Genomic DNA, 26244 nt, shown 5'->3' on the forward strand with positions numbered 1-26244 from the left:
ATCGACTATTTGTAACGGCGGCTATATCAAATTACCCATCTACGTTTCCCTGTCCTTGTAAGCCATCCGCTCTCCCCATCTGTTACTCGTGATCTATTTCTATCGCTCTCGCTTTGTTTCCATGACATCCTCATTGACGTTTCTCCTCATGAAGTGCCTTTATCTGTCGTTTCTAACTCCTGACCGTTTTCATCTTTCTTTTCTCTTTCTTTAATCCGTGCCTTCCACTGCTCAGCATCTCTTTCCTATATTTTCAAAGATCCCATCCCTTTTAAATTTATTCTGAATACTGACTCATTACCCCCTGTATTGCTTATTGTGAGTCTTCTTATAATTACTTTTAAAGATTTGATTTATCCATCAGCAGCTGAGCTTCATTGCCAAGCACTGTCTTGATTTTGAACAGTTTCAGAAGCTGTGGATAGCTGCCTCACACTTTAGATCTCTGCCTTTGATGTTATTGTCAGCCAGTTCACATTGCTCATGAGAGTTTGTTTTTGGGCGTAGGTGTGTACATTGTAACAATTTTCCGGAGCACCTGCAGCAGTCTGAGCCAGACTGGTACACATACGACATATTTTGTGCAGTCTATCAACAATTGCTCTGGGAATAAGAACGCAGTAGCAACCCTAGGCGCTGCTTAGGGGGCGAAATGCAAATAAAACCGAAATATATCTCCAGTGAAACATCCTTCCTTTGTACAGAATTCAAACTTTACACCTTGCCCAATCATATTTTCCGACTGTTTACTACTCGCCCGTACTGAAAACTTCACACTACTAGAGAAGCTTCCGATTACGAACAAATGGAAAGAACTGATTCAACAGAATCTTGATCACGGTGTGTGGCGCTGCACTTGTAACTCGTTAATCAGCCTATATCTCAAAAGAGTGAAAAGGACATTGCCATAAAAAAATACAGAGTTGAAAGGTATATGAAGGAAATCAGCAGTACCAATCCCTGAAACAGAGAGGAAAGGAACAGTGCGTCTGTTCTGAAGTGACTCGAAGAGCCTCTTGGTGCAGGTGAGGGATAACGATCGGGAGTTGTTTTCTACACTTGTTTAAGGAACTGTTGATAACGACGGCTGTTCATCTGTAGACATTAATTTGATTTGTCCTCGAACAGTGCGTCATCGCTGACTATACCTGCCGCAACTCTTTATTACCTGTCGTCGACACCTGGGCGTCGTTAGTGGCTGACGCGTGACGCAGTAGGCGCTAAACAGCACAGCTGATGTGTCATCACTGCACTCCTAACGTAGTATAAATACCGAAGCGAAGGTCTGATCTTCACAGCAGTCAGAAGCAGAGATAGCGGACGGAGCTGTCTACACAACACAATGCATACTAGGAAGGTACGTCTCCTACACAAGTGTGTTGTATCTAAAACCGGGTAGCTTACATTTGATTGCTTCTCTTGAGATCTTTCTAATACGTATCTGACATTGTGGGTCTAGACATACGGTATTTATCAAGGTGGAACAAACACTGATTTTCTTTGTACAAAAGGAAAGATCATATAAACTCGTGACACGGTGCACCTACAACAAGAGCACATTTGTACACCAGATCAGGCACTCGTTGAATTTTACATCGGCGGAATTATGTGAGCCTACCACGTTCGGATTCGAGATTTTTCTGATTTAGTGCATGTAATATTGACTGATTCTGACTACATATGCTGGTATATTGTTACATCCAACTACGAGCTGACAACCTCTTTATGTAGTAGACACGAATTTTGTTGCGTTGATTCCTTTTCGCTCGGTATGTTACTTGTGGCAGTCAGCGTCAGTCTTATCTCTTTTATATCCTCTCCTAGAATATTGCATGCATCTTATCCTTATATACTATGTGTCCGAGCACGGTGTTAAATACACACACTGAATGCACGTCAGGGAAGTACCTACATGTGATCTTAGTGATAACAAGAGACCAGTAATGTAAGATTCTCTTCCCTGACCAGCAGTTCCAGCTTTTAATCCCGTGACAACAATGTCCATTACGGTCAAAGATTGTGACAGTTGAGCATCTGACAGCTATAACGTATACATATGGAAACATGTATAACACTGACGTAAGACTGATAGTGGACCTTTTACTGATCATACGACATTATTACAATTAATTTAAAATACCAGTGTGTTTCTACGTTTTAGTGTTGAACATTATTTTTAACGTAAACGCAGGTCATTTGGTATAGAAATACTTATCGTATAAGAAAACTTATATTTCTACTCTACAGTATCGAAAAAGGTTCTTGTATTATAGACACCGATATGTATACATTTGTTTTTGTAATCTGTATCAGATACGACTAACAATGTTCCACAACCCAAATATCGGTATGGCAGTTTAATACTTTTGCTAGAAGTTCATGGGGTACAGCTAGAGGTCTTTTAACAATTAGAAGCTGCAAATTGCGAAGTCTGGCAGACAGTTGAGCCTTTGACTTAGCTCTGTGAACGTCAGAACTGTTTGCATCAGCTGGAATGTCCGGTAGGTCAGTCGCCATCGGCTGACACGCTCTGGTAAAAGATGTCGCCCAATGGGTATCTAACAGGACGGAGATGGGCCTAGCAGGTACGAGATATGAGTGTTAACCTCACTAAAGGTAGCGCTCCTAAGATACACATGAATAAGAAATTATTACAGAATATATTCGATCTTAAGAAATCCAAAGTCTGCGAAAATTGACACTTATTAACATGGAAAAGTTCTAATCTAAAATGTAGACAGAAAGAGATCAGACAGTTTAGGTGATTGAGTTAGGATTGCAAACTGCTATTGGGTTATGGAAAGACAAGTCGACGATGAACGTGCTGTGGTTGCCTGATTATTCCAGAAGAACGAAAACTACTATATGCAAATTAAACCACTGATCGAGTCATGAATGAGCCCTCAGTTATTCGAGATAAGCCTGATATTCGCAGAAAATATATTCGCCCACAAACGGTCGGTAATTCTCACACTCTGCTCACCTAAACTGCATTTTGTCACCTCGGCCTCTCTACCGACTTTGGTTCGTCATGGACCCAGTTAAGCTGCAGAAGAAAATCACTTGCAAAGCAGCCGCCAGTGGAGAGAACGAATTAATATTAAAATAGATGTCTTGATAATGGCAATAACTAATGTTACTTATTATAGTTGTTGTCTACTTTGTTAATTGATGGGAACAGAATTCAGACTGTGATGAATATAAATCAGCTATGAATGAAATATGAGTGAGCCAGTCCAGCAATGGACTGGCGCATATCACAATACACAAGATTTTCAAAATTTGTGTGTGCCTGGTGTTAGAGATTAAACACTTCCGTTGAATGCTTGTATGCCCAGTAATGATAGGTTATTTGAAACCTATTCAGGTATAGCGAACATAAACTCAGGGAATGAACGAACCTAAAAATTATGAAAATTGTTTACTACTGACACCTTCCTATCCTCATATTTTGCGATACTTTGCTAGTGATCCTTCGAAATACTATGAATGCGCCGAAGCTACAAGCCCTGGACGTCAGAGACAACATCTAGGTGATACGAACTTAGCGGACAACTGGTGTACACTGCGGAGGTGTATCTTTGGATCTGTGTTATGCAGAGTGCAAATGCATTAGCATTTCTTGAAACGACATAACATTAACTTTTCTGCTTGAGGATGGAATCGTTGCTAGCATCAAAAGAGATCAATATTGCTTATTGATTATAAGATGTGGTTTTCTGTGAAAAGTGAGTAAATAAACATTTGAGACGGATATATTACATAGGAAGATAATTTTAGAAATGTTGTTGTCGACTGAAATTTTCTCCACAAAATGATAAACGGAAGAGATAATGAAGAGTAACGTTTCACAAATGCGCATAAAGAAGTTTACGTGCCTCTGCAGTGATGAATAGGTGCTATAATGAAGAAAATTTCAGTAATTTCTATGACACACACGATCGATTGTAAAAGATTGTGTTAACCGAACTATTCCCCTATGCAACCTGCCCACCACAGCTAATTACCTGAAGCCAGAATAGTAAAGTTCTACTTTATTGGGTATGTGGAACTTCACTGCGAATTTTAAGAGCCTTACATCTCGTACCCTCGATAGAAAGTACCCTCCTGTGGACAACAACGATAATTTGCATCTACACCTGCCTCTGATACTCTAAATGTCGTTTTGTGTCTTAGCTTTCATGGATCATTTAGTATAGATTCTCCCACTATTATTGGAAACCTCTGTATTACTTCCACAACCATATACATGTGGGAGAAACAATGAAATTTACGAAATTTCTGTTTTTCCATAAAATATATGTGAATGACTCAAGGTCACATAATACATTGAAAGAAATTCTCAAACTTTCGAAAGGTATATTTTTCGAAATTTGTAGCATAAGAAGTTACTCCATTACGCAAAAAAAGGTGAATGTACAGGAAATGTGTCGCCAATGCTGACTCAGTACAATCCACGCCAGGTTTCGTTTGAGATTATTCGTAATACCGAAAGCAAAGTGTGTGGTTCATATAAAAGACCGTAATCCATTTTACATTAACAGTTATTCATACTATTCTGTTTATTCACATAACCTAAAGCAACAGAGGAGAAATACGTATATAAGAACCGTGCTGTCTTTTTGTTCACTCATCTAAGTGAATAATGCTTCATGTTGTGTGAGGTTTAATATTCACTTTGCATTCATATGGCAAATGACTGGATTACATTATTTTGATATAAGAAGTCCCTAAAACAACATCTTAGTGTTACACAAATGAAACTAGGCATCACCGGCAGCTGTGGCCGAGTGGTTTTAGACGCTTCAGTCCGGAACCGCGCTGCTGTTACGGTCGCAGGTTCGAATCCTGCCTCGGGCGTGGATGTGTGTGATGTCTTTAGGTTAGTTAGGTTTAGGTAGTTCTAGGTCTAGGGGACTGATGACCTCAGATGTTAAGTGCCATAGTGCTTAGAGCCATTTGAACCATTTGAAAATTAGGTATCTGTAAACTTAACGCTTTTTACAGCAATGACATTTACAATCCAGTCAACTTTAGATATGAGATAGTTCCTTCAGGCATTGAGAAACTTGAATTCGTAAGAATGCCTGTAGAGGGCAGGTACTACATAATATAGAGCGTAAGCTGTGAAAACACACCAGAAACACGCATGTCCTATACGCGCTGCAAGTCAAGTACTTTTTATATAGCTGCAATTTTCACTCTACGAACAACAACCTCATACTGGTGGTGAAGATCGCGGTATATTACGAAAACATATGATTAACTGAATCACAAGCCTACACATACAAGATGGTGACTTACTTTTATCGTTTAATATCAATGCCTCAAAGGTTCATCACCAGAATCAAACACAAAATGGTGCAATGCGCTGACTTCAGTTGAAGTTGATGAGGCACAACTGATGAAATATACCATAGCTCTGTGGGAAAGCGAGAGTCATACCGATATGTTCAAGACTGGAACATGGGCCACTAGATCAGATAATATAAATATGTATACATGCAATATAAACTATCAAAGCTGCATATGAACTCTTACCGACGCCACTTACATCTTACATCAGCGTACATCGATTAGTCGGTTTCACTCAATTTGTACAGTTGTTCATACGGGAAAGTGACTCACCAACGTAAGTACAGTACAAAATATAGAACATAGGGGTTTAAATATTGGAAAGATGTTAACATCTGGTAATAAATCGTCTGTAGTTTTGTGACCAATGCACCATAATAAGTAATCTGAAAAAAATGAATTCTGGTCGCCGTTTCTGTGAGCTATATAGATAATCAACATGCCTATGCACCCACGTAAAACAATGGACGGGTCATCAAAATACTTTGGAAGGGAGAGCATCCCAGCAACTGACGTCGTTTTTACTGCGGTATAATTTCGTATACAATCCCTATTCAAAATATTGGGAAAATTTCTGACATAATACTGTTCGTTTCATGGATCCTGTTAGTTATTTGCGAACTGTAGCCCACTGTAACTATGCTAATTATTTACCTACTGCTTTCCCGATTATCACGGCTGCTGTGTTACTTTGATGTTTCTTTCTTTCTTACAGAGCGTTTCCCTATTGCTACTACTAGTTGCGGTGGAGTCCTTTACAGCACTGCCTGTTTCTGACTCCGAAACTTCAACGGTGGAAGAGGAGGTCGGTTCGTCAGCTGCTACTGTGGACAAAGCTACTGGAAAAGTTGGTGTCGATGGTGAGGACGCAACACCAGTCCCAGCGACGTTGCCGGTGGAGGACATTAGCAACTCATCACCAACTGGAGGTGGCGACGATTCTCCAGTATCTGTGGACGACTCCACTGAAGACGGGTCAGCTGGGGCCAGTGTAGACGCAGCTGCTACTGTCTTCAGTTTTGCAACAGTGGACGACAAGGGCACGACTGCGGAGACACCGGAAACAACCCAGCTCGACACTGCCTCAGAGGTGGTGGTCATTGAAGTGGTGGAGGACATCCTAGAGGTGGAAACCAAACCACCGTCTGACATGGAGGGTGCTGAGACCATGATATTCAGGCCCATGTTTGCATACTACCCAGGCGAGTTCCAATAGCTGCCATAAACCACACATTACATGCGAACAACCACGTCTGTCACATGACAGTCTCTCTAACTCCCACTGTGAGTTCCCTATCTATCTTCCCAAGTGCCACATCTCTGTAACGGATTAGTAATTTATTAATTTATTTTGCTGTATTGTGTCTTATTGTGATTGTTTTTGTATCCTGAAATAAAACGAAATGATTCTCATTTACTGATCCTTTTCTTTTACGATTATCCAATATCACTAGCTATGCACCTTTTCAGTTAAAGTTGTAATTTGTTGCTATTAACAACGAAATTACGAGTATTATTGTCTTAAAAGTGATGAGTACTAATTTCTGTACTGTAATAAAACCATCAGAACGGCTCATATTTCTCAGAATAAGTTATTGTCGGCAATCTGGAGTATGGATACTGTTTCCGAATCCCCATGTGCTCTCGACATCACACGTTGCGAGATGGTATTTGCCATGCAGACAAGGAAAGCATAAATCGTAACTTCTTGCAAATCTTCATGCAAATATACGTGTAATTTCCATGTCTCTGAAATGTCATATAAATTATTTAATATGACCAATGATGAAATAATTTATTAATATTTACGTTTGAAGGCGAACCGTTGCCTGACACAGGTTCGTCGTGCGAAGCTCGAACACTAACCGCTTTTTTATCTCATTTTGTTCGTTATTGCTCATTGTATTTGCTCGGGACGGACGTCCAATGACACACCCGTTCAAGTTTATCGTTCATCCAGTCAGTCAGTTTTTTATTAGCCTACACAGGGCAGCTAATGTTCTGACCCAACATCAGCATTTTTATTAGCCTACACAGGGCAGCTAACCTTCTGACCGAATACGCTTAGCTACCGTACCGGCAAACAACTTCATCACAATGACGTCACCTTCGTACAGCTACATAAGTTACATAATAGATACGTGAAACGTCTCTCGCGAGTTTCTCGGATTGCCAGAATAGTGCACCTTAGACTTGCACATTGTGTAGTTTTTTTTTAATGGTCTACTAAAGTCGTACAAAGTTTGAAGTAAATCTGTAATCCCAACATCGTGCTCTCCCTTTGATAGTAACGTGAACGCTCACTGACTCACTCACACAAACAATCTCTCTCTCTCTCTCCCTCTCCGGCCGGAGTGGCCGAGCGATTCTAGGCGCTTAGTCTGGAACAGCGTTGCTGCTATGGTCGCAGGTTCGAATCCTGCCTCGGGCATGGATGTGTGTGATGTCCTTAGGCTAGTTAGGTTTAAGTAGTTCTAAGTTCTAGGGGACTCATGACCTCAGCTGTTAAGTCCCAAAGTGCTCAGGACCATTTGAACCTCCCCCCCCCCCCCCCCCCCTCCTCTCTCTCTCTCTCTCTCTCTCTCTCTCTCTCTCTCTCTCTCTGACACACACACACACACACACACACACACACACACACACACGCACACACGCACACGCGCGCGCGCGCGCCCGCGCGCATATACATACACACTTTTCTGTCACTAAAAATGATCTGGCTTCTTCCTTCAAATGCTGTCAATATTTACCGTTTAGTCTTTTGAACGATAACGATATGTTTTGAAATCAAAGAAATTATTGCGTTGTCTACCTCTCACTAGGCACCCACATTGATCGATTACACTTAAAGCATTTCCAAGCCTTAAAGATGTGTGACCTTAAGAACATCAGAAATAAATCATTTAATGGGTTACTAAAAGTTACTGTTCTTTCAATGTGCAACCTGCTACAATGCTACGACATGTGTATTTAATGGAAAGAAATATGTTTTATGAAGGAAACTGTATTGTTACGAGATCAAAGATGAATACTTGTGCTTTTAATAATTTTTAATGCAGTTCCAGACAGAGTCATACAGAAAAGTTAATAAGGAATAGCAATTAACACTTTCATACTTCACAGTAAGAAATCCACAAAATCAGCTTCGCTGGCTTACGTAGATGACTCGCTTTCAGCAAAATTTATAACGAAAAGTTCCATAATATTGCCCTTCTCCGCTTTTCTGTGGCAATTTTCATCTTACAGTTCTTCTGCATGTCTCACACATGCCGCCCACGCAGATGTACAGATGCTCTCTGCTGCTTCATGTGTAAGTCTCTCATCATCCGTAATTTTAAATGTACTGTTCTTTTCCTCAATACATGTTCTTACCTGAGCCCATACCAGCTCTACTGCATCATAATGACAATGATGTGGTGGTAATCTGACTTTGGTGCTTTGCAGTTTCGTCTGTCTCGTAATTTCTATAGGCAGGCTTCTGGGCGTTGACAAGAACCAGCAATTCTGCCTTGGTATATGACGAATTAGAAAGTATTCCATTAGGTGGCAACCATGCAACGATGTTTGCCTTTTCGAAATACGTAGTTGGAGCTTTGTTCACTTGCAGTGAATGGATACTCGCATTATCCACGACAATAACCGAAAGCGCAGTGATATCCTGTAACAACTGAAATTTAAACTACCGTTCGAGTACACTATACGTCATTTCACAATGGCAATGTCTGATACATACCCTTTCTCCTTGTTTCTCACTATCTAGGGATTTCCAGTTGCCTGCCTAATGTCGGCCACCAATCTTCTAAAGTCTTTTGCATTGGAATATGAACCTATATTCTGACCCTTCGATAGGCACACTTGGTCTGTATGGGAATTATTGTTAACTTTTGTTATTTTGGTTGTGAATTCCGCAATTAATCCTGTATCTCTCCATTATTTATCTCAAACACCATAAAGCAGTTTTTGTGTTGACTACCAAGTACGGAAACACTACGATACCGGAAGAGACAACTACAATATAGTCAGTTATCGACAGTACGGAACATTTGCGCTGTAAAATTCTCTAAAATAAATAGTTATTTCACCTCAAATATGTTGGTACAGAAGCTTAAGTCACGGGATACTACTGAGTGAACCTACGCTGGGAATGTTATCTGCAAGTCAATTAAGTGAAATAAGTTTGTAGGTGCAAAGCTGACGGAACTGAGCTCTTAGGTTACCGTCTCCACATGATGATGCCATCTTACTATGTTAGCCATGTGAATGCTTAGGAACTTCACACGAGGAATTCCCTTTCAACGTGTTCTAATTGGTCTCTGCTTCTGACACCTGTAAGTGATTTTCACTTTTAAGGAATTACGTGTTATGTTGTTTTGAAGGTTGAGAGTTAGGCTGTTTGACATTATCTCGTTGTAACCACAATTTAGGAGACACCACAGCTTCTGAAAAACTCCTCCAATGCGTAGCTCTTACACAGCATCCTAACGTATATGTTCCCACAATTACTGTAATTTTATTCATGTGGTGTCATTTGTTTATGTGACTTTAGTTTTCAGTTATTTAATTCTAACTCCATCTATGTTAGGGCGATGTATTTATCACCATAACGTTTTTATTTTCCGAGTGGAATGTTATTATGATCTGCATAATCAAAGTGTTAGTGGATGTGACAGAAAATGCGAAAAGGGTAATTTTTATTGTGTTGATCTACCATACCGGACTTTGTGAGATCATATACAGCAGTATCTCCAGAAAATTCTTTGTGGAAACCATAATGAACAACTGATAAAAGGTTATTTACACAAAATTTTTCGGTATTTTCTTACGAGATAAATGCTAGAAAACTGATGAAAAGATAATATTTGCCTATAATCTTGGGTAACTTGCTTGTCTCTACATCTAAATATCTGAATTGCTGTTTTTATGGAAAAACATCTTGAGTCATCGAATGTTTATAGAGGTAACCAGAGAAGTGTTTTCTGTTACCTCTGTGGTTGGAATGATTTGTGTTCCTCATTACTTTCTTCGCAGTTACTGAATTCAGGAAATTGAATGTCAGTGATGTTCTTCTTTGACTTACGTTTATCGCTCAGGGGATTAACGATATTGGGCTTATTACATGTAAGCACTTATGCTTTTAGTGAACAGCGTAGAAATCGATATATTTTCTTATGTAGTAGGTAAGAAAGCCTAATTGATATTAATATTGCTGTTCACGTGCAACACACACACACACCTGTAAATTCAAACAGATTTTAAATTTTCCTCTGCAACGATAAACAACTAGGTGGTAGAAACTAATAACAGATAGTTCTGGTTTTCCGGTGTATCCACTTGGTTCCAACATACTTGCCATAACTGGAAGTCTTTTGCCAAATATACCAAACTGAGATCCCCTTAGTATCATTCTCAGCCTGCTGGTATTTCACTACAAAGATGGATAGTAAGAGTACTCAGCATCACGTATATTATGAAATAGCAGGCCACCTTTATCAGAGAACGTAAGGCTTCCTAGCACATAGAACAACGCATTCTTCACCACACCTTAAGGGTCTTCCAATTGGCATATTCTTGACACCATTATAATGTCAGCCTGATTTAGTTCCAAACCCACTGCTGCGTAGTCTGTTTCTTTCTCTTTTCACTTCACTCAACAGTTTTATTCTTCTTCTTCCTATTTTCCTTCCACTGTACCTCTAATAGCTGTTATTAGAGAAAAATATCATGACTGTGGGTTGATGTTTCACTAAGGGTGATCGAAGCTGTGAGTCCAGTACAATTTCAGATGAGGCTCCCCCATGGACGTGTGTGTTATGTATTTGAGACAAGAAAATAATGAAACGCGGGAGAAACATTTGTGCCCTTCAGGCACAATTAGAAATGGCGTATTTTTAATTACATAGGTTGAAACCAGAAAGAGACAATGGGAGTTGGAGGAAGGTGACAAATAACAGTCAAAAGGAGGAAACCTCAGAAATTAGGCTTCAAATTCCGGTTAGCAGGAAGTCTGTCTTGTCACCTGAAACAAGAGAAGAGTCGCAACCGGTTTTTGAGCAAAGTGGACTGCAGAAGAGTCGCAGGAACAACTTTAATGTTAGGTTGGGAGGGAAGACAAGTAGAAAGAAACGAGTCCTCCTGCTAGGAAACAGTCATGGGAGAGGTGTAGGACACAGGGAAAACTAGGCGCAGAATACGAGGTCACAAACATCGTCAAACCCAGTGCCAAACTTAGGCAGACGACAGAAGATATATGGGCCCAGTGATGAAGAAGATCAGGTACTTATATTAGGAGGAGCAGGAATCAGCCTGGTTAGATTCTTTGCATATAGCATGAAATGTGACCTATACAGAATAATAGTAGCTGTGTGTGCTTTGTGAAAATTTTACAGCGCCATCACCAGCAATGGGTTAACACAGTTGTTAACTATGTAAACAAAGAGCTGGGTGGATATCTTCCGACGGAAACAAGGCCTCATATCTGTGATGTGCTTGTTGCTGCAATTGGGAGCCGCGATGAGTGGCTGCACGGTTAGAGGCGCCATATCACGGATTGTGCAGCCTCTCCCTCCGGAGGTTCGAGTCCTTCCTCGGGCATGTGTGTGTGTGTGTGTGTGTGTGTGTGTGTGTGTGTTGCTCTTAGCACGATTTAATTTAAGTAGTGTGTAAGGCTATGGACCGATGACATCAGCAGTTTGGTCCCTTAGGAACTGACACACATTTGAACATTTTTTTGCAATTGGGAGTTTAAGATACACAAATCATGGTTTGTATCTGACTAGAAAACTCATCGACAAATTAGCTGAATGTCTTGCATAAAGTATTAGAGAGGCCACAAACACACAACAAAAATATCTGTGATTATCGGTGACAGTGAGGCACATTACTAGTTAGTCGCCTTACACAGAGAGAGAATTAAACAAATTAGAGAAGAACCAGACAGTAACATGTGTAACAAGTTCCAGAAAAACTAAATTAATTTCCTTAATCAAAGCGTTAGGGCGTTGAAAACCTAGACACACGGCCATCTTGGGTGTCTAGTAGTTATGGAAAATTCTGAAGTGATAGATGTTCTGTGCCTCTCTGAACAGCGTGTGCCCACAGGGACAGAGAGCATAGGCTAGTATCAGTTTCGTGTAGCATTAACATGAAAAAAGGAGGAATTTCAATGGATTTGAAAGTCAGACTCAAAGTCAAAAACATTGGAACAAATAGTTGTTGTGTAAATAAGACCTAGAAGAATGTGCTTGTGAATTGTTACTGCAGAATACCTCTCTGGTAGTTGCAACAGCCTACAGATACACTCTAGGAAAGTTTCAGCTGTTTACAATAAATACAGATGCATTATTGTGCTACCTGTCAAACAGAAAGACATTTGGTAGTTTGTGGATTTTTTTTTTTTTTTTTTTTTTTGTTTGGGGTTAAGGGCGCTCAACTGCTGAGGTCATTAGCGCCCAGTCACTGTTGTGAGAGCACATGGACTCTGGTAAAACTCTAGGGGATGGGGGGGACACCAGAAGGACCTGACAAAGATGCAGATAAAATAAGTAAAAAGGTTAAATGTCCTTGGACAAGCCAGTTAAAGTTATAAAACGCAGAATACGAGCAGCTGCTCGAGCGTCATCAGCTAAAACATCCGGTAAAGTAGATGGCAGGGACAGGACAACACGAAATTGACTAAAACGGGGACACGACAATAAAACATGGCGCACTGTTAATGCCTGACCACAAGGGCACTGCGGGGCTGGGTCACTGGAGAGCAGGTAGCGGTGGCTAAACCGGCAATGCCCAATCCGCAACCTGGTCAGAAGGACCTCCTCGCGCCGAGATGGTCGGGAGGATGTTGTCCAAGCAGTTGGGAGCGGTTTTACTGCCCGGAGCTTGTTTCCTTGGAGGGATGACCAAGCATCCCACCACAACGACACAAGCCTCTTACATACATCCCCACGAACGTCAGATGACGGGACACAATGGGAGGCTGGCCGAGGCAGGAGGACTGCAGCCTTGGCTGCAGCATCCGCAGCCTCATTCCCAGGCACTCCTACATGTCCGGGAACCCACAGAAAGCTGACAGGAGAACCATTATCAGCGAAAGAATGGAGGGACTGCTGTATCCGTTGAGCCAAGGGATGGACCGGATAGGGAGCTCCAAGGCTCTGAAGAGCACTGAGTGAGTCAGAGCAGAGTACATACGATGAATGGCGGTGGCGGCGGGCATACTGAACGGCCTGATGGAGAGCAAAAAGCTCGGCCGTAAAGCTGGAACATTGGTCGAGGAGCCGGTATTTAAAGGTGGCGGCCCCGACGACAAAGGCACAGCCGACACCATCGTCAGTTTTGGAGCCATCGGTGTAAATAAAGGTGTGACCGGCAAGTCGAGCACGAAGTTCGACAAACCGTGAGCAATACACTGCAGCCGGAGTACCCTCCTTCGGGAGTGAGCTGAGGTCGAGATAAATATGAACCGGAGCCTGGAGCCAAGGTGGTGTCAGGCTCTCACCCTTTCTGTAGGTGGTAGGGAGGGCAAAATCCAATTGTCCAAGCAGGCGACGGAAGCGGACTCCGGGGGGCAGCAGGGCAGACACATACAACCCGTACTGACGGTCGAGAGAATCGGCGAAGAAGGACTCGTAAGAGGGGTGGTCGGGCATAGACAACGGCCGGCAGGCATACCGACACAGCAGTACGTCGCGCCGGTAGGTCAATGGTAACTCGGCAGCTTCAGCATAAAGACTCTCGACAGGACTAGTGTAGAAGGCTCCGGTCGCAAGACGTATCCCCCGATGGTGGATGGAGTTGAGCCGGCGTAAGAGGGATGGCCGAGCGGACGAGTAGACGAAGCTCCCATAATCCAGCTTCGATCGGACTATGGACCGATACAAGCGAAGCAGGACAGTGCGATCCGCTCCCCAAGATGAACCGCTAAGAACTCTGAGGACATTAAGGGAACGTGTACAACGGGCCGCCAAATAAGAGACATGTGGAGACCAACACAGTTTCCTGTCCAATGTGAGCCCTAGAAACTTAGTTGTTTCCAAGAATGGGAGAGCAATGGCACCGAGATGTAAGGATGGCGGAAGGAACGCTTTATATCGCCAAAAGTTGATACAAACCGTCTTCTCTTCAGAGAACCGGAAGCCATTTGCCACGCTCCATGAGTAGAGGCTGTCTAGACAACGCTGAAGGCAGCGCTCCAGGAGGCATGTTCTCTGGGCACTGCAGTAGATCGCGAAGTCATCGACAAAGAGAGAGCCTGAGACATTAGGTGGAATGCACTCCATAATTGGATTGATCGCGATGGCAAAAAGGGCTACGCTCAAGACGGAGCCCTTAGGCACTCCGTTCTCCTGGAGGAAGACGTCGGACAATACAGAACCCACACGTACCCTAAACTTTCGATCCGTTAAAAAGGAATCAATAAAAAGGGGCAGGCGACCGCGTAGGCCCCACCTGTGCATAGTGCGGAGGATACCTCCTCTCCAACAGGTATCATAAGCCTTCTCCAAGTCGAAGAACACGGCTACCGTTTGGCGCCTTCGCAAAAAGTTGTTCATGATGAATGTCGACAAGGTCACAAGGTGGTCAACAGCGGAGCGGCGGCGACGAAAGCCGCATTGGACATTAGTAAGTAGCCGTCGAGATTCAAGAATCCAGACTAATCGAGCATTAACCATGCGCTCCATCACCTTAAAGACACAGCTTGTAAGAGAAATGGGGCGGTAACTAGAAGGAAGGTGTCTATCCTTCCCGGGTTTGGGTATAGGAACAACAACGGCGTCACGCCAACGCATGGGGACTTGACCTTCGGTCCAGACGCGATTGTAGGTACGAAGAAGGAAGCTTTTGCCCGCTGGAGAAAGGTGTGCCAGCATCTGAACGTGAATGGCATCTGGCCCCAGAGCAGAGGACCGGGACAGTGCAAGCGCACGTTCGAGTTCCCGCATAGTAAAGGGGGCATTATAAGTTTCCAGATTCAGCGAGTGGAAGGAAGGTCGCCGAGCCTCTTCTGCCTCTTTCCTGGGAAGGAAGGCAGGATGGTAATGGGCGGAGCTTGAAACCTCCGCGAAAAAGCGGCCAAAGGCGTTGGAGACAGCCACAGGATCAACAAGGACCTCATTACCTGAGGTCAGGCCAGGTACCGAGGAGTGGGCCTTAATGCCAGACAGCCGGCGCAGGCTACCCCAAACGACGGAAGAGGGAGTAAAACTGTTAAAGGAGCTGGTGAAAGAGGCCCAACAAGCTTTTTTGCTGTCTTTGATGACTCTACGGCATTGCGCTCGGAGTCGTTTGTATTCAATACAATTCGCCAACGTAGGATGGCGGCGAAAGGTGCGTAAAGCACGTCGTCGAGCACGGATAGCGTCCCTACAAGCCTCGTCCACCAGGGGACGGAAACGCGACGTGAAGAAGAAGTAGTACGAGGAATGGAACGTTCAGCAGCATTGATGATAACAGCCGTGAGGTATTCGACCTGACTGTCACAACTGGGTAAATCGTGGTCCGGAAAGGTCGCCAGGGAGGAGTAAAGTCCCCAGTCAGCTTGCAGTATGTCCCAGCTCGAAGGACGTGGGGATGGGGTGTGGTGCAGGAGACGAACGACACAGGGGAAGTGGTCGCTCGAATAGGTGTCAGAAAGGACATACCACTCGAACCGATGGGCAAGAGTGGTAGAACAGATCGAGAGGTCCAAGTGGGAGTAGGTATGAGTAGAGTCCGAGAGGAAAGTCGGGGCGCCAGTATTGAGGCAGACAAGATTGAGATGGTTGAAGACATCCGCCAAGAGTGAGCCTCTTTGACAGGATGCAGGAGAGCCCCAAAGGGGATGATGGGCATTGAAGTCGCCAAACAATAAAAACGGCGGGGGAAGCTGATCAGATTCATCATGTCAGCCCGACTAACAGCAGATGACGGTGGAGTGTAGATGGTACAAACTGAAAAAGTAAAAGCAGAAAGAGTAATGCGGACAGCTATTGCTTGGAGTGGGGTGGTCAATGGGATGGGATGGTAATAGACATCGTCCCGAACGAGCAACATGACCCCACCATGAGCTGGGACACCATCCACAGGGGTGAGGTCATACTGCTCCGAGGTATAGTGGGTAAAGGCAATACGGTCAGTCGGGCGCAACTTGGTTTCCTGGAGACCAAGGACGAGCGGACAGTGCAGGCGGAGGAGCAGTTGTAATTCCTCCCGATTAGATCGAATACCTCTTATGTTCCAATGAAACAACGCCATCGCTAGTCAAAAAGTTGGGGGAACGAGACGGGGGAAGAGCTGGTCACCTCGACGGCCGCGGAGGGCCAGGTTGCGAGGGAACAACGCTACAACCGACGGGAGGCGGATCCGGTTCCATCAACTCGTCGCCAGCTGCGGCCGCTGTCCCTGGTTGTGTAGGAGGGGCAGCATTGTTTGCCGACGAAAGGCCAGCTGAGCGCCTGGCAGCAGAGCGTCCCGGCGAAACTGAGGATGGCCGGGAGCAGCGACTCACGGATGTAGCGTCAGACGAAACGCGCCGGGGTGGAGAAGGGGATAGAAACTTCTTCTTGGAGGCCTTCTTGGAAGGCCGAGGAGGCACAGGGATGGTGGGCTGGACCCGAAGAAGGTCCTCACGCGCGGGGTCCGTTTTGGAACGCCGGACCTCGGAAGCTGGGGTCCGGAACGTTTCCCCGATGGACGCCTGAGAAGAGGATAGCTTCTCAGGTGGCGTGGGGGCAGGAGGAGGAGGAAGGGTGGCCCCTGGGGCAGAGGGGGTGGGGGCCACGGGGGAGGAGGATTTGGAAGGGAGGGATTTGGGAGGCGGAGGCAGAGCCCCCTGATGGGCGGAGGAGGCGGAGGGGGGACAGGATAGGGGTGAGGATACCGCGGAAGGAGTGGACACAACTGAGGCAAACGAAGTGGTCAATGGCACGGGATGGAGGCGGTCATACTTCTTCCTGGCCTCAGAATAAGAGAGACGATCCAAAGTTTTGATTTCTTGGATCTTCTTCTCCTTCTGATATGCGGGGCAGTCTGAGGATCTAGGCGAGTGGACGCCAGGACAATTAATGCACCGAGGTGGTGGGGTGCATGTATGTTCCTCACGAAGAGGATGTCCACAATCGCCACAAAGGGGCGCAGCCTCACACCGTGACGACATGTGCCCAAAGCGCAAACATCTAAAACAGCGTATAGGAGGCGGGACGTAAGGTCGCACGTCACACCGGTAGCACATCACCTTTACCTTCTCCGGGAGAACGTCCCCCTCGAAGGCGAGGATAAAGGCCCCGGTGTCGATGCGACGGTCTTTGGGGCCGCGCTGGACTCGCCGGACGAAATGCACGCCTCGGCGCTCCAGGTTGGCCCTGAGCTCCTCATCAGATTGCAGCAGGAGGTCACGATGAAAAATAACCCCCTGCGTTCTATTTAGCGCCAGATGTGGGACAATGGATACTGGGATGTCCCCTAGGCGGTCGCACGCCTGGAGCGCCGCCGACTGTGAGGCGGAGGTGGTCTTGATAAGAACGGGCCCTGAACGCATCTTGCTGAGAGCCTCGATTTCCCCGAAGATGTCCTCAATGTGCTGAACAAAGAACATGGGCTTGGAGGTGGCGAATGTCCCCCCATCGGTTCGAGAACAGACCAAATAGCGGGGGAAGTACTTCGCCCCAAGCCGGCGGGCCTGTCCCTCCTCCCATGGAGTGGCCAAGGGGGAAAGGGCAGGAGAACCAGAACTAGAAACGGTACCTTTTCTTTTGAAAGACTCGGCCGCAGAGCGACCTGATACGTGTTGACGTTTCATCTGCGAAACGTCCGCCCCGATACCACCCACTCCGACCAGGGGCTCTCCCCACGGGCGCCACCCAGCCGCAGCAAGGGCCACCTGGCAGGATGACCATTGCCGGGAGTCCTGATGCCCCAGGGAGACGGGCATCTACTCCTAGGCCGACGTGGGGAGGGTGCAGCTCAGGTATCAGCAGTACGATCCTTGTGTTGTCAGGGGACTACAACCTAGAGGGTACATGACGACCCCACCACAACGGGCTGGCTACCGTGCTGGATTTCTGGTGCCATGGAAAGTCCATCATGATCGCTGGTGCAGATGGAGATGCACAATGGGCGTAACTTGGACAACCCATCAGGCGTTTAGGCCCAATTTGAGGAATAGTGGGCATGGTTACAACGCCGGTGCAATGCTGAGTGCCAAGGTCGTAGTGCACTTAGGACCAGTGGTACACCACGTAAGGTGTCCTTCCCCAAAAGGCTCGCACGTCTGTAGAATTTTGAAAAATGGAGGTCAAACCCCAAGGGGGACCATCACATGGAAGGCCGAAACGGTTGAAACTCCTTTTAGTAGCCTCTTACGACAGGCAGGAATACCTCGGGCCTATTCTTACCCCGGACCCGCGGGGGGAAGGTAGTTTGTGGAGACTGTAATGTGGATGTCTTAAAGGATACGTACAGGAAAAGTAAACAATCGCCATTATTCCAGTGTTTCAATCTAATTTTCCAGCTCATGTGAAACAAAAAAAGTAAGATACTGATTGATAATTTTTATAGACAGTGCTCAGGCTGGGGCAATTAATGTGTAACCAGTTGTTAAAGGACAATGTTAAAAGCAGTGGTAAAGATGAGGTATATATAAAAAAAGATGCTATTGTCAAATTCAGTGTATTCCATACTAAATTGGTGTCAATATTTATAAGTTGTTTTCTTGTAAAGTCATCCAGAAAATCTATAGAAAAAACAACTAAGCCTTCGATTACAAAGCGAATTCAAGTCTCATGTAAGAGGAAGAGAAAAATTTATATGAAGACCAGGATAAGTCAAAATCTGACATTCCTTGCACACTACAAAAGTAAACAAATCTAATTAAATAAAGAGAAACACTTTAAGGAAAGTAATGAAAATGTTAAGAAGTTTGCACATCGTGACACAAAATAATTATGCAGATTATAAGACGAAAATTACGTGGGAAACTGTCCAACAGGAGACAGGACAGCCAGTCATTATACAAGATACCATATCAACTGAGGTAACTGACATTGTTGTAACCAACAAGTCACAAGTTGCGAGTACTTTGTCATTAACTTTCTAACTGTAACAACGAATATACGTTTAAATGGTTCAGCTGAAAAAACTAGAGAATACAATAAAAAATATCATTCCACAGAACTTGCAGTAACTTTAAGTAGCACCAACTTGCTTCACTGAAATTCAAACAATTACAAATATTCTAATAAACAAGACCTCATTTTGTGTTGATAAAATTTCAATCAAAATTCTGAAAAGTTCATCTAACTTAATAAGTAAAGTGCTTAGTGATATATACAATGCGTCAATGCACTTTTTTCAAGCGTATTAAATTTCGCAATTGTTAAACCTCCTCGTAAGAAAGGTGACAACAAATACTTAAATAAGGATCCTCCTGTTTCCTTACTGGCATCTTTTTCGAAAAATTTATGTAGTCAAGAGTAGTCTCACAGTTAACGAGAAACAGTTTACTTAGAGTATCACAATTTGGATACCAGTAGGACTGCTCGACTAAGAATGCTATTCATTCATGTACTCAGCAAATACTACTAGTCTTAAGGAATAAAACATCAACAGCTGGAAATTTTTATGATCTTTACAAGGCTTTCGATTATGTAGACTACGGTAAGCTGTTACGAAAACTCAAGTTCTATGGAACTGAGGGCTTCACACACAATTGGTCTGAAAGATACTTAAGAACAAAATGCAAAAATTTTTGCTGAGTTATTGTAAAAATATTGGAAGGGTTATAAATTTTAGTGACAAGGGAGAAATCACAAAGGAAGTCCAACAGGGTTTAATATCAGGGGCCAAATCTAGTCCTCGTATAGGTGAGTGACCTTCCATTTAACGTTCAGTAAGCAGAAGTGGTACATTTTGAGGACGATACTAGTTTTACAAAATCCGATTAGAGAGAAAATCACAGAAGAGATTGTTAATAATATTGCTTAAGAATTATTAAATGACAATCAAGTTTCTTTGTGTGGCCATCATCCGCAACAAGCACAGAAATATTCGTTTTGTAAACAAAAACCACCTTTAATTGCTGCAGTGTAATTCATTTCTTCGAAACGTCTTTCACCTTTTACTTCAAGGCGTCTTCAGTGGAGTTTAGAGCGATACAGTTTTGTTTTGATATGCGATGTTTGTTTTATAATCTACAAGTATCACATATCAAAACAAAAGTGTGTCACTCTAGACTCCACTAATAATGCCATAAAATAGGAGGTAAAACGCGTCTCGAAGAAATAAAATAGTTTTATAATCTACAAATATCACACATCAAAGAAAAAGTGTATCACTTTAGACTCCACTAATAATGCTATAAAGTAGGAGGTAAAACGAGTCTGGAAGAAGTTAAATACATTGTAGCAAGAAACAAAACGGATTGAGAAGTGGTCCTCTGAAAATAGAGTCTTCTTAAATTCTGAGAGAACACACTATATTCGGTATTGTACACGAAATTGTCATGGAAACAGAAATAACGCCCGCCTCTGGAGCTAAGCTGTCAGCGTGACGGATTGCTACGTGAAGTGGCCCGAGTTCGATTCAGAGCAGGATCAGAGATTTTTTACGCTCGGGGACTAGATATTTTGTTGTCCTTACTTTCATAGCGTTGTAATTGACATTACTAATTAGATGGATGAACAGGTAAGGCCCGAAAGCCAATATAAAATCTTCCTGGCAGATTCAAACTGTATTCCGGACAGTGAGTCGAACGTGGAACTTTCGCTTTTTACGGGCAAGAATTCTACTGATCTCTGGTGTAGCACATGAGCAGTAGTCAGTAAATAGAGTAGAGCGTACCAACCGATGAAAATGTGAACTGGAGGAAGGAGATTACTGAGCTTCTAAAACAATTAATTTCAGCTACTTTTGCTCTTCGTATACTTGGAAACAAGCGATTCAAGCTCCTGATGTATTTTGCCTGTTTCCAATCAATAATGAGTAACAGAAGAATTTTCTGGGTTACCTCACTGCGTATAAAGAAAGTACTGATTACACAAAAGTGAATAGCAAGAATAATATGTGATGTTCATCTGCAAGTATTATGTAAGGGCCTCTTCAAAGAATTAGGTTTCTTAATTGCACCGTCACAATACATATATTCTCTAGCTAAATTCGTCATAAATGATTAAAAAAATGGCTCTGAGCACTATGGGACTTAACATCTGAGGTCATCAGCCCCCTAGAACTTAGAACTACTTAAACCTAACTAACATAAGGACATCACACGCAACCATACCCCAGGCAGGATTCGAACCTGCGACCGTAGCGGTAGCGTGGTTCCAGACTGAAGCGCCTAGAACCGCTCGGCCACACCGGCCGGGCATAAATGATCCTTCGCAATTTGAAGAGAACGGTGACGTCCATACCTGCAACGCTAGTTGAGAAAATTATCCTTATTACACATTATCAAAGATATCAGTGGCTCATAAACGAGTTCAGTGTGCAGCAACACCAGTCTTTGACGATTTGCCTAGTAATAAAAATTTCTGACATGTAGCAAAGCTACTTATAAATGGAACTTAAAATCATCTTTCCTCTGCATATACATCTATTTCTTGGGGGAATTTCTGTTTACGACTGGTGGCCTGAAAAACAACATGCTTTTAAGTTTAGTTACATGAGTAGTGCTGAAACTTAATGGGTCTATTAATGTTAGTACTAATCATGTACACCTATCCTTAAACTGACTCGTTCCACATCATTTCGATTAAAGAGTAGTTCAAATGATCTATGGAAGGTGTGTGTATCTAACTAACCATTCGGTTTCCTCGCAGCGTATGTCTCGCCCAGTTTGTGTTCCTTTTCTCAGCCATGCTTCAGAGAAAATGTCAGACGCACAACTGACTTAGGGCAAGACACAAGGAAAAGTGTTAGGATAATGAATCCAGTGGATTACATCAGAAGCCCTATGAGCCTGTCCGTGGATGATGCTTTGTATACAATGATGACGCACTATTAGAATATTGTAGACAAACACGGGAAGACCGTAAGATAATCGACATTTGATGTAGGGATTAGCAGATGATCCTCGACATAAACTGTAAGTAAACAGACGCGAAGTTCATATTGTCGTCTGATTACACGACCTAAGGGTAGCTGCAAAGAATCACATCCTTTAATGCGACTTACTGGCAGATTAAAACTGCATGCCGGGTCGGGTCTCACACCTGAGACATTTGCTTGTCGTGAGCAGGTACTCTACCTAATGAGCTACCCAAGCACGATTTACAGCATTACAGGTGGTTTCAAACCAGCGTACACTCCGCTGCACAGTGGAAATTTATTCTGGAAACGTCTCCCAATCCGTGGCCAAGCCATCTCCCTGCAGTATCCTCTCTTCCAGCAGTGCTAGTGCCATAAGCTTCACAGAGGAGCTTCTGTGAAATTTAATGGGTAGGAGTTGAGGCAATACATGGTGTAGGGGCCGCTTCGGCCGTGTGATTATTCGCAGAGTTACTCAAACATTCGGCACACGGAGCTTCCAGTGAGCTATAACCTGTAGTAGTAGCCTTCCGTGTGGTTACAGGAGGAGGAGAGGAGGAGATTAGTGTTTAACGTCCCGTCGACAACGAGGTCATTAGAGACGGAGCGCAAGCTCGGGTGAGGGAAGGATGGGGAAGGAAATCGGCCGTGCCCTTTCAAAGGAACCATCCCGGCATTTGCCTGAAGCTATTTAGGGAAATCACGGAAAACCTAAATCAGGATGGCCGGAGACGGGATTGAACCGTCGTCCTCCAGAATGCGAGTCCAGTGTGCTAACCACTGCGCCACCTCGCTCGGTCCGTGTGGTTACACAAAGGCTCAAAGATTGCTCCTCTTTCGTGAAAAGGAAGGTGATTTATAGGATCGATTAACTTCTATTCAGGCTGTTGCACTAAAATATTGAATTGCATCACTATCTACTGCAGTATAAATGATTTAACGTACTGCTGGAAGACCACATTATTATGTAGCTTTTTCTAGAATTTTCGTTCATGTTACATGTACTGAGGAACATAGTTGTCTTTCTCATCTGTCTGCACAGTTTCGGCACTAGCACATCATCTATTTGTGATATTTATGTTAATTACTTCGCTCAGCATAAGTTATTACTTTATTACAAGATGTCAGGATACTAGCATGTAACTACTTGTTAAAAGAAAGAGTTCCGTGATAGTGCGTCACCATTTTGTCGGCCTGTTTGTCGTGTAAGTAACCCGTCCACATGCATGAATACTAAAAAAAATTCAGTCGTACGCTGCTGTTTCAGCGTTTCAATAACAAATATCTCGTTCATTCGCAGTAGTGACTTTCAGGTGCAGTAAGTTAGGTCACTGAATTCTGTTCTGGAATGACTGTGGAAGACTTTGCACTGTGCTGTTGCTATGGTCTCTATAAGTTATAAAAATGGATGTATGGATTTATGGTACACATCCACTTGCTAGCTGGAAAGAAGTGCTATGAAAGGTAGAAACAACATACTTGTCAAAGAAATGGGAGTGAAAAAGAAGCGTAAAGCACCGCACATAGAAACCAAAACTACGACCTAACTGTAGAGCTGGGAATCTCTATAACAAACATGTATGAAAGGACAGCGCGTTGAATCGCGGTTTGGGGGGAGAGGGTCCTGGTAATAGATTCCTATTTGGGATGGTAAAATGGGGTACAAAGTTTTTGACTTATCCCGGACCAGCAGCTACCTGCATTGCCATTGGACTATCTCTATTTTTGTAGCCATGTTACAGTGCATTAGGCAAGCTTTGAACGACGAACCAAAGCTGGCATCTATAATTTCTTTTTTAAAAAGATCTTAATTGGTCTGTAATTAATGCTCAGCTAATTGCGCCGTTTGTATATGCACCGTTCAGATATGGCACACAAATGCATGCAGAAAACACGTTTCTATGGATGACTGTGATGTGCGCCACTTTCATACACTCCTGGAAATTGAAATAAGAACACCGTGAATTCATTGTCCCAGGAAGGGGAAACTTTATTGACACATTCCTGGGGTCAGATACATCACATGATCACACTGACAGAACCACAGGCACATAGACACAGGCAACAGAGCATGCACAATGTCGGCGCTAGTACAGTGTATATCCACCTTTCGCAGCAATGCAGGCTGCTATTCTCCCATGGATACGATCGTAGAGATGCTGGATGTAGTCCTGTGGAACGGCTTGCCATGCCATTTCCACCTGGCGCCTCAGTTGGACCAGCGTTCGTGCTGGACGTGCAGACCGCGTGAGACGACGCTTCATCCAGTCCCAAACATGCTCAATGGGGGACAGATCCGGAGATCTTGCTGGCCAGGGTAGTTGACTTACACCTTCTAGAGCACGTTTGGTGGCACGGGATACATGCGGACGTGCATTGTCCTGTTGGAACAGCAAGTTCCCTTGCCGGTCTAGGAATGGTAGAACGATGGGTTCGATGACGGTTTGGATGTACCGTGCACTATTCAGTGTCCCCTCGACGATCACCAGTGGTGTACGGCCAGTGTAGGAGATCGCTCCCCACACCATGATGCCGGGTGTTGGCCCTGTGTGCCTCGGTCGTATGCAGTCCTGATTGTGGCGCTCACCTGCACGGCGCCAAACACGCATACGACCATCATTGGCACCAAGGCAGAAGCGACTCTCATCGCTGAAGACGACACGTCTCCATTCGTCCCTCCATTCACGCCTGTCGCGACACCACTGGAGGCGGGCTGCACGATGTTGGGGCGTGAGCGGAAGACGGCCTAACGGTGTGCGGGACCGTAGCCCAGCTTCATGGAGACGGTTGCGAATGGTCCTCGCCGATACCCCAGGAGCAACAGTGTCCCTAATTTGCTGGGAAGTGGCGGTGCGGTCCCCTACGGCACTGCGTAGGATCCTACGGTCTTGGCGTGCATCCGTGCGTCGCTGCAGTCCGGTCCCAGGTCGACTAGCACGTGCACCTTCCGCCGACCACTGGCGACAACATCGATGTACTGTGGAGACCTCACGCCCCACGTGCTGAGCAATTCGGCGGTACGTCCACCCGGCCTCCCGCATGCCCACTATACGCCCTCGCTCAAAGTCCGTCAACTGCACATACGGTTCACGTCCACGCTGTCGCGGCATGCTACCAGTGTTAAAGACTGCGATGGAGCTCCGTATGCCACGGCAAACTGGCTGACACTGACGGCGGCGGTGCACAAGTGCTGCGCAGCTAGCGCCATTCGACGGCCAACACCGCGGGTCCTGGTGTGTCCGCTGTGCCGTGCGTGTGATCATTGCTTGTACAGCCCTCTCGCAGTGTCCGGAGCAAGTATGGTGGGTCTGACACACCGGTGTCAATGTGTTCTTTTTTCCATTTCCAGGAGTGTATTTTAACCCTTTGCAAATCGGTTCCAACTTTGCACTAATGTAGACAAATGGAAAATGTCAAAAGAAATCGTTTTTAAGCCACTAATCTTTACCCGTTGTCTAGATACGATAGTTTAAATTCGAACGAGGTAAATGTAGCTAGTAGAAATCTATATTACGTGAACTGAATGCGCGGAAACGATTCATAGTGATTCAGATATTGAAATTGAAAACTTCCTTTCTAAAATTTGGCTTCATTCGGATTGTACGTGCAAAAAGCACATTTTTGTTTCATCCGCGCTCCACTTACATGTTTCAGACTTGTGCGAATCAGTTCAAATGTTGTAGGAAGGTAGACAAGTGCATGTCATTAATGGCCGTCCTGTTTGGCAAAGCTTCATCCGCTGCCACGATATAAGGAACGTGGCGCGAAGACAATAAAAAAACGTACACCGGATGAGTCGTCGCCCGCATCAACAAAAAATCTACATATGTAGCCAAGTTACGGCGATCTAAGGCAAAAATTATAGTAGGGTATGAGTTGGGAAGCAGAATTAAA

General features: G+C 44.3%; 1 protein-coding gene across 1 annotated transcript; it reads left to right on the top strand.

The window, feature by feature from the left end:
* Positions 1-1311: 1311 nt before the first annotated feature.
* LOC126263210 (uncharacterized) lies at positions 1312-6715 on the top strand. Its single transcript, XM_049960277.1, has 2 exons — positions 1312-1357; positions 6071-6715. Exons 1-2 carry the CDS (start codon positions 1343-1345, stop codon positions 6569-6571), a joined length of 516 nt encoding a protein of 171 aa, XP_049816234.1. The 5' UTR covers positions 1312-1342; the 3' UTR covers positions 6572-6715.
* The last annotated feature ends 19529 nt before the right edge of the window (positions 6716-26244 follow it).

This window comes from Schistocerca nitens, chromosome 6 (genome assembly GCF_023898315.1).
Source record: "Schistocerca nitens isolate TAMUIC-IGC-003100 chromosome 6, iqSchNite1.1, whole genome shotgun sequence".
Lineage (NCBI taxonomy): Eukaryota > Metazoa > Arthropoda > Insecta > Orthoptera > Acrididae > Schistocerca > Schistocerca nitens.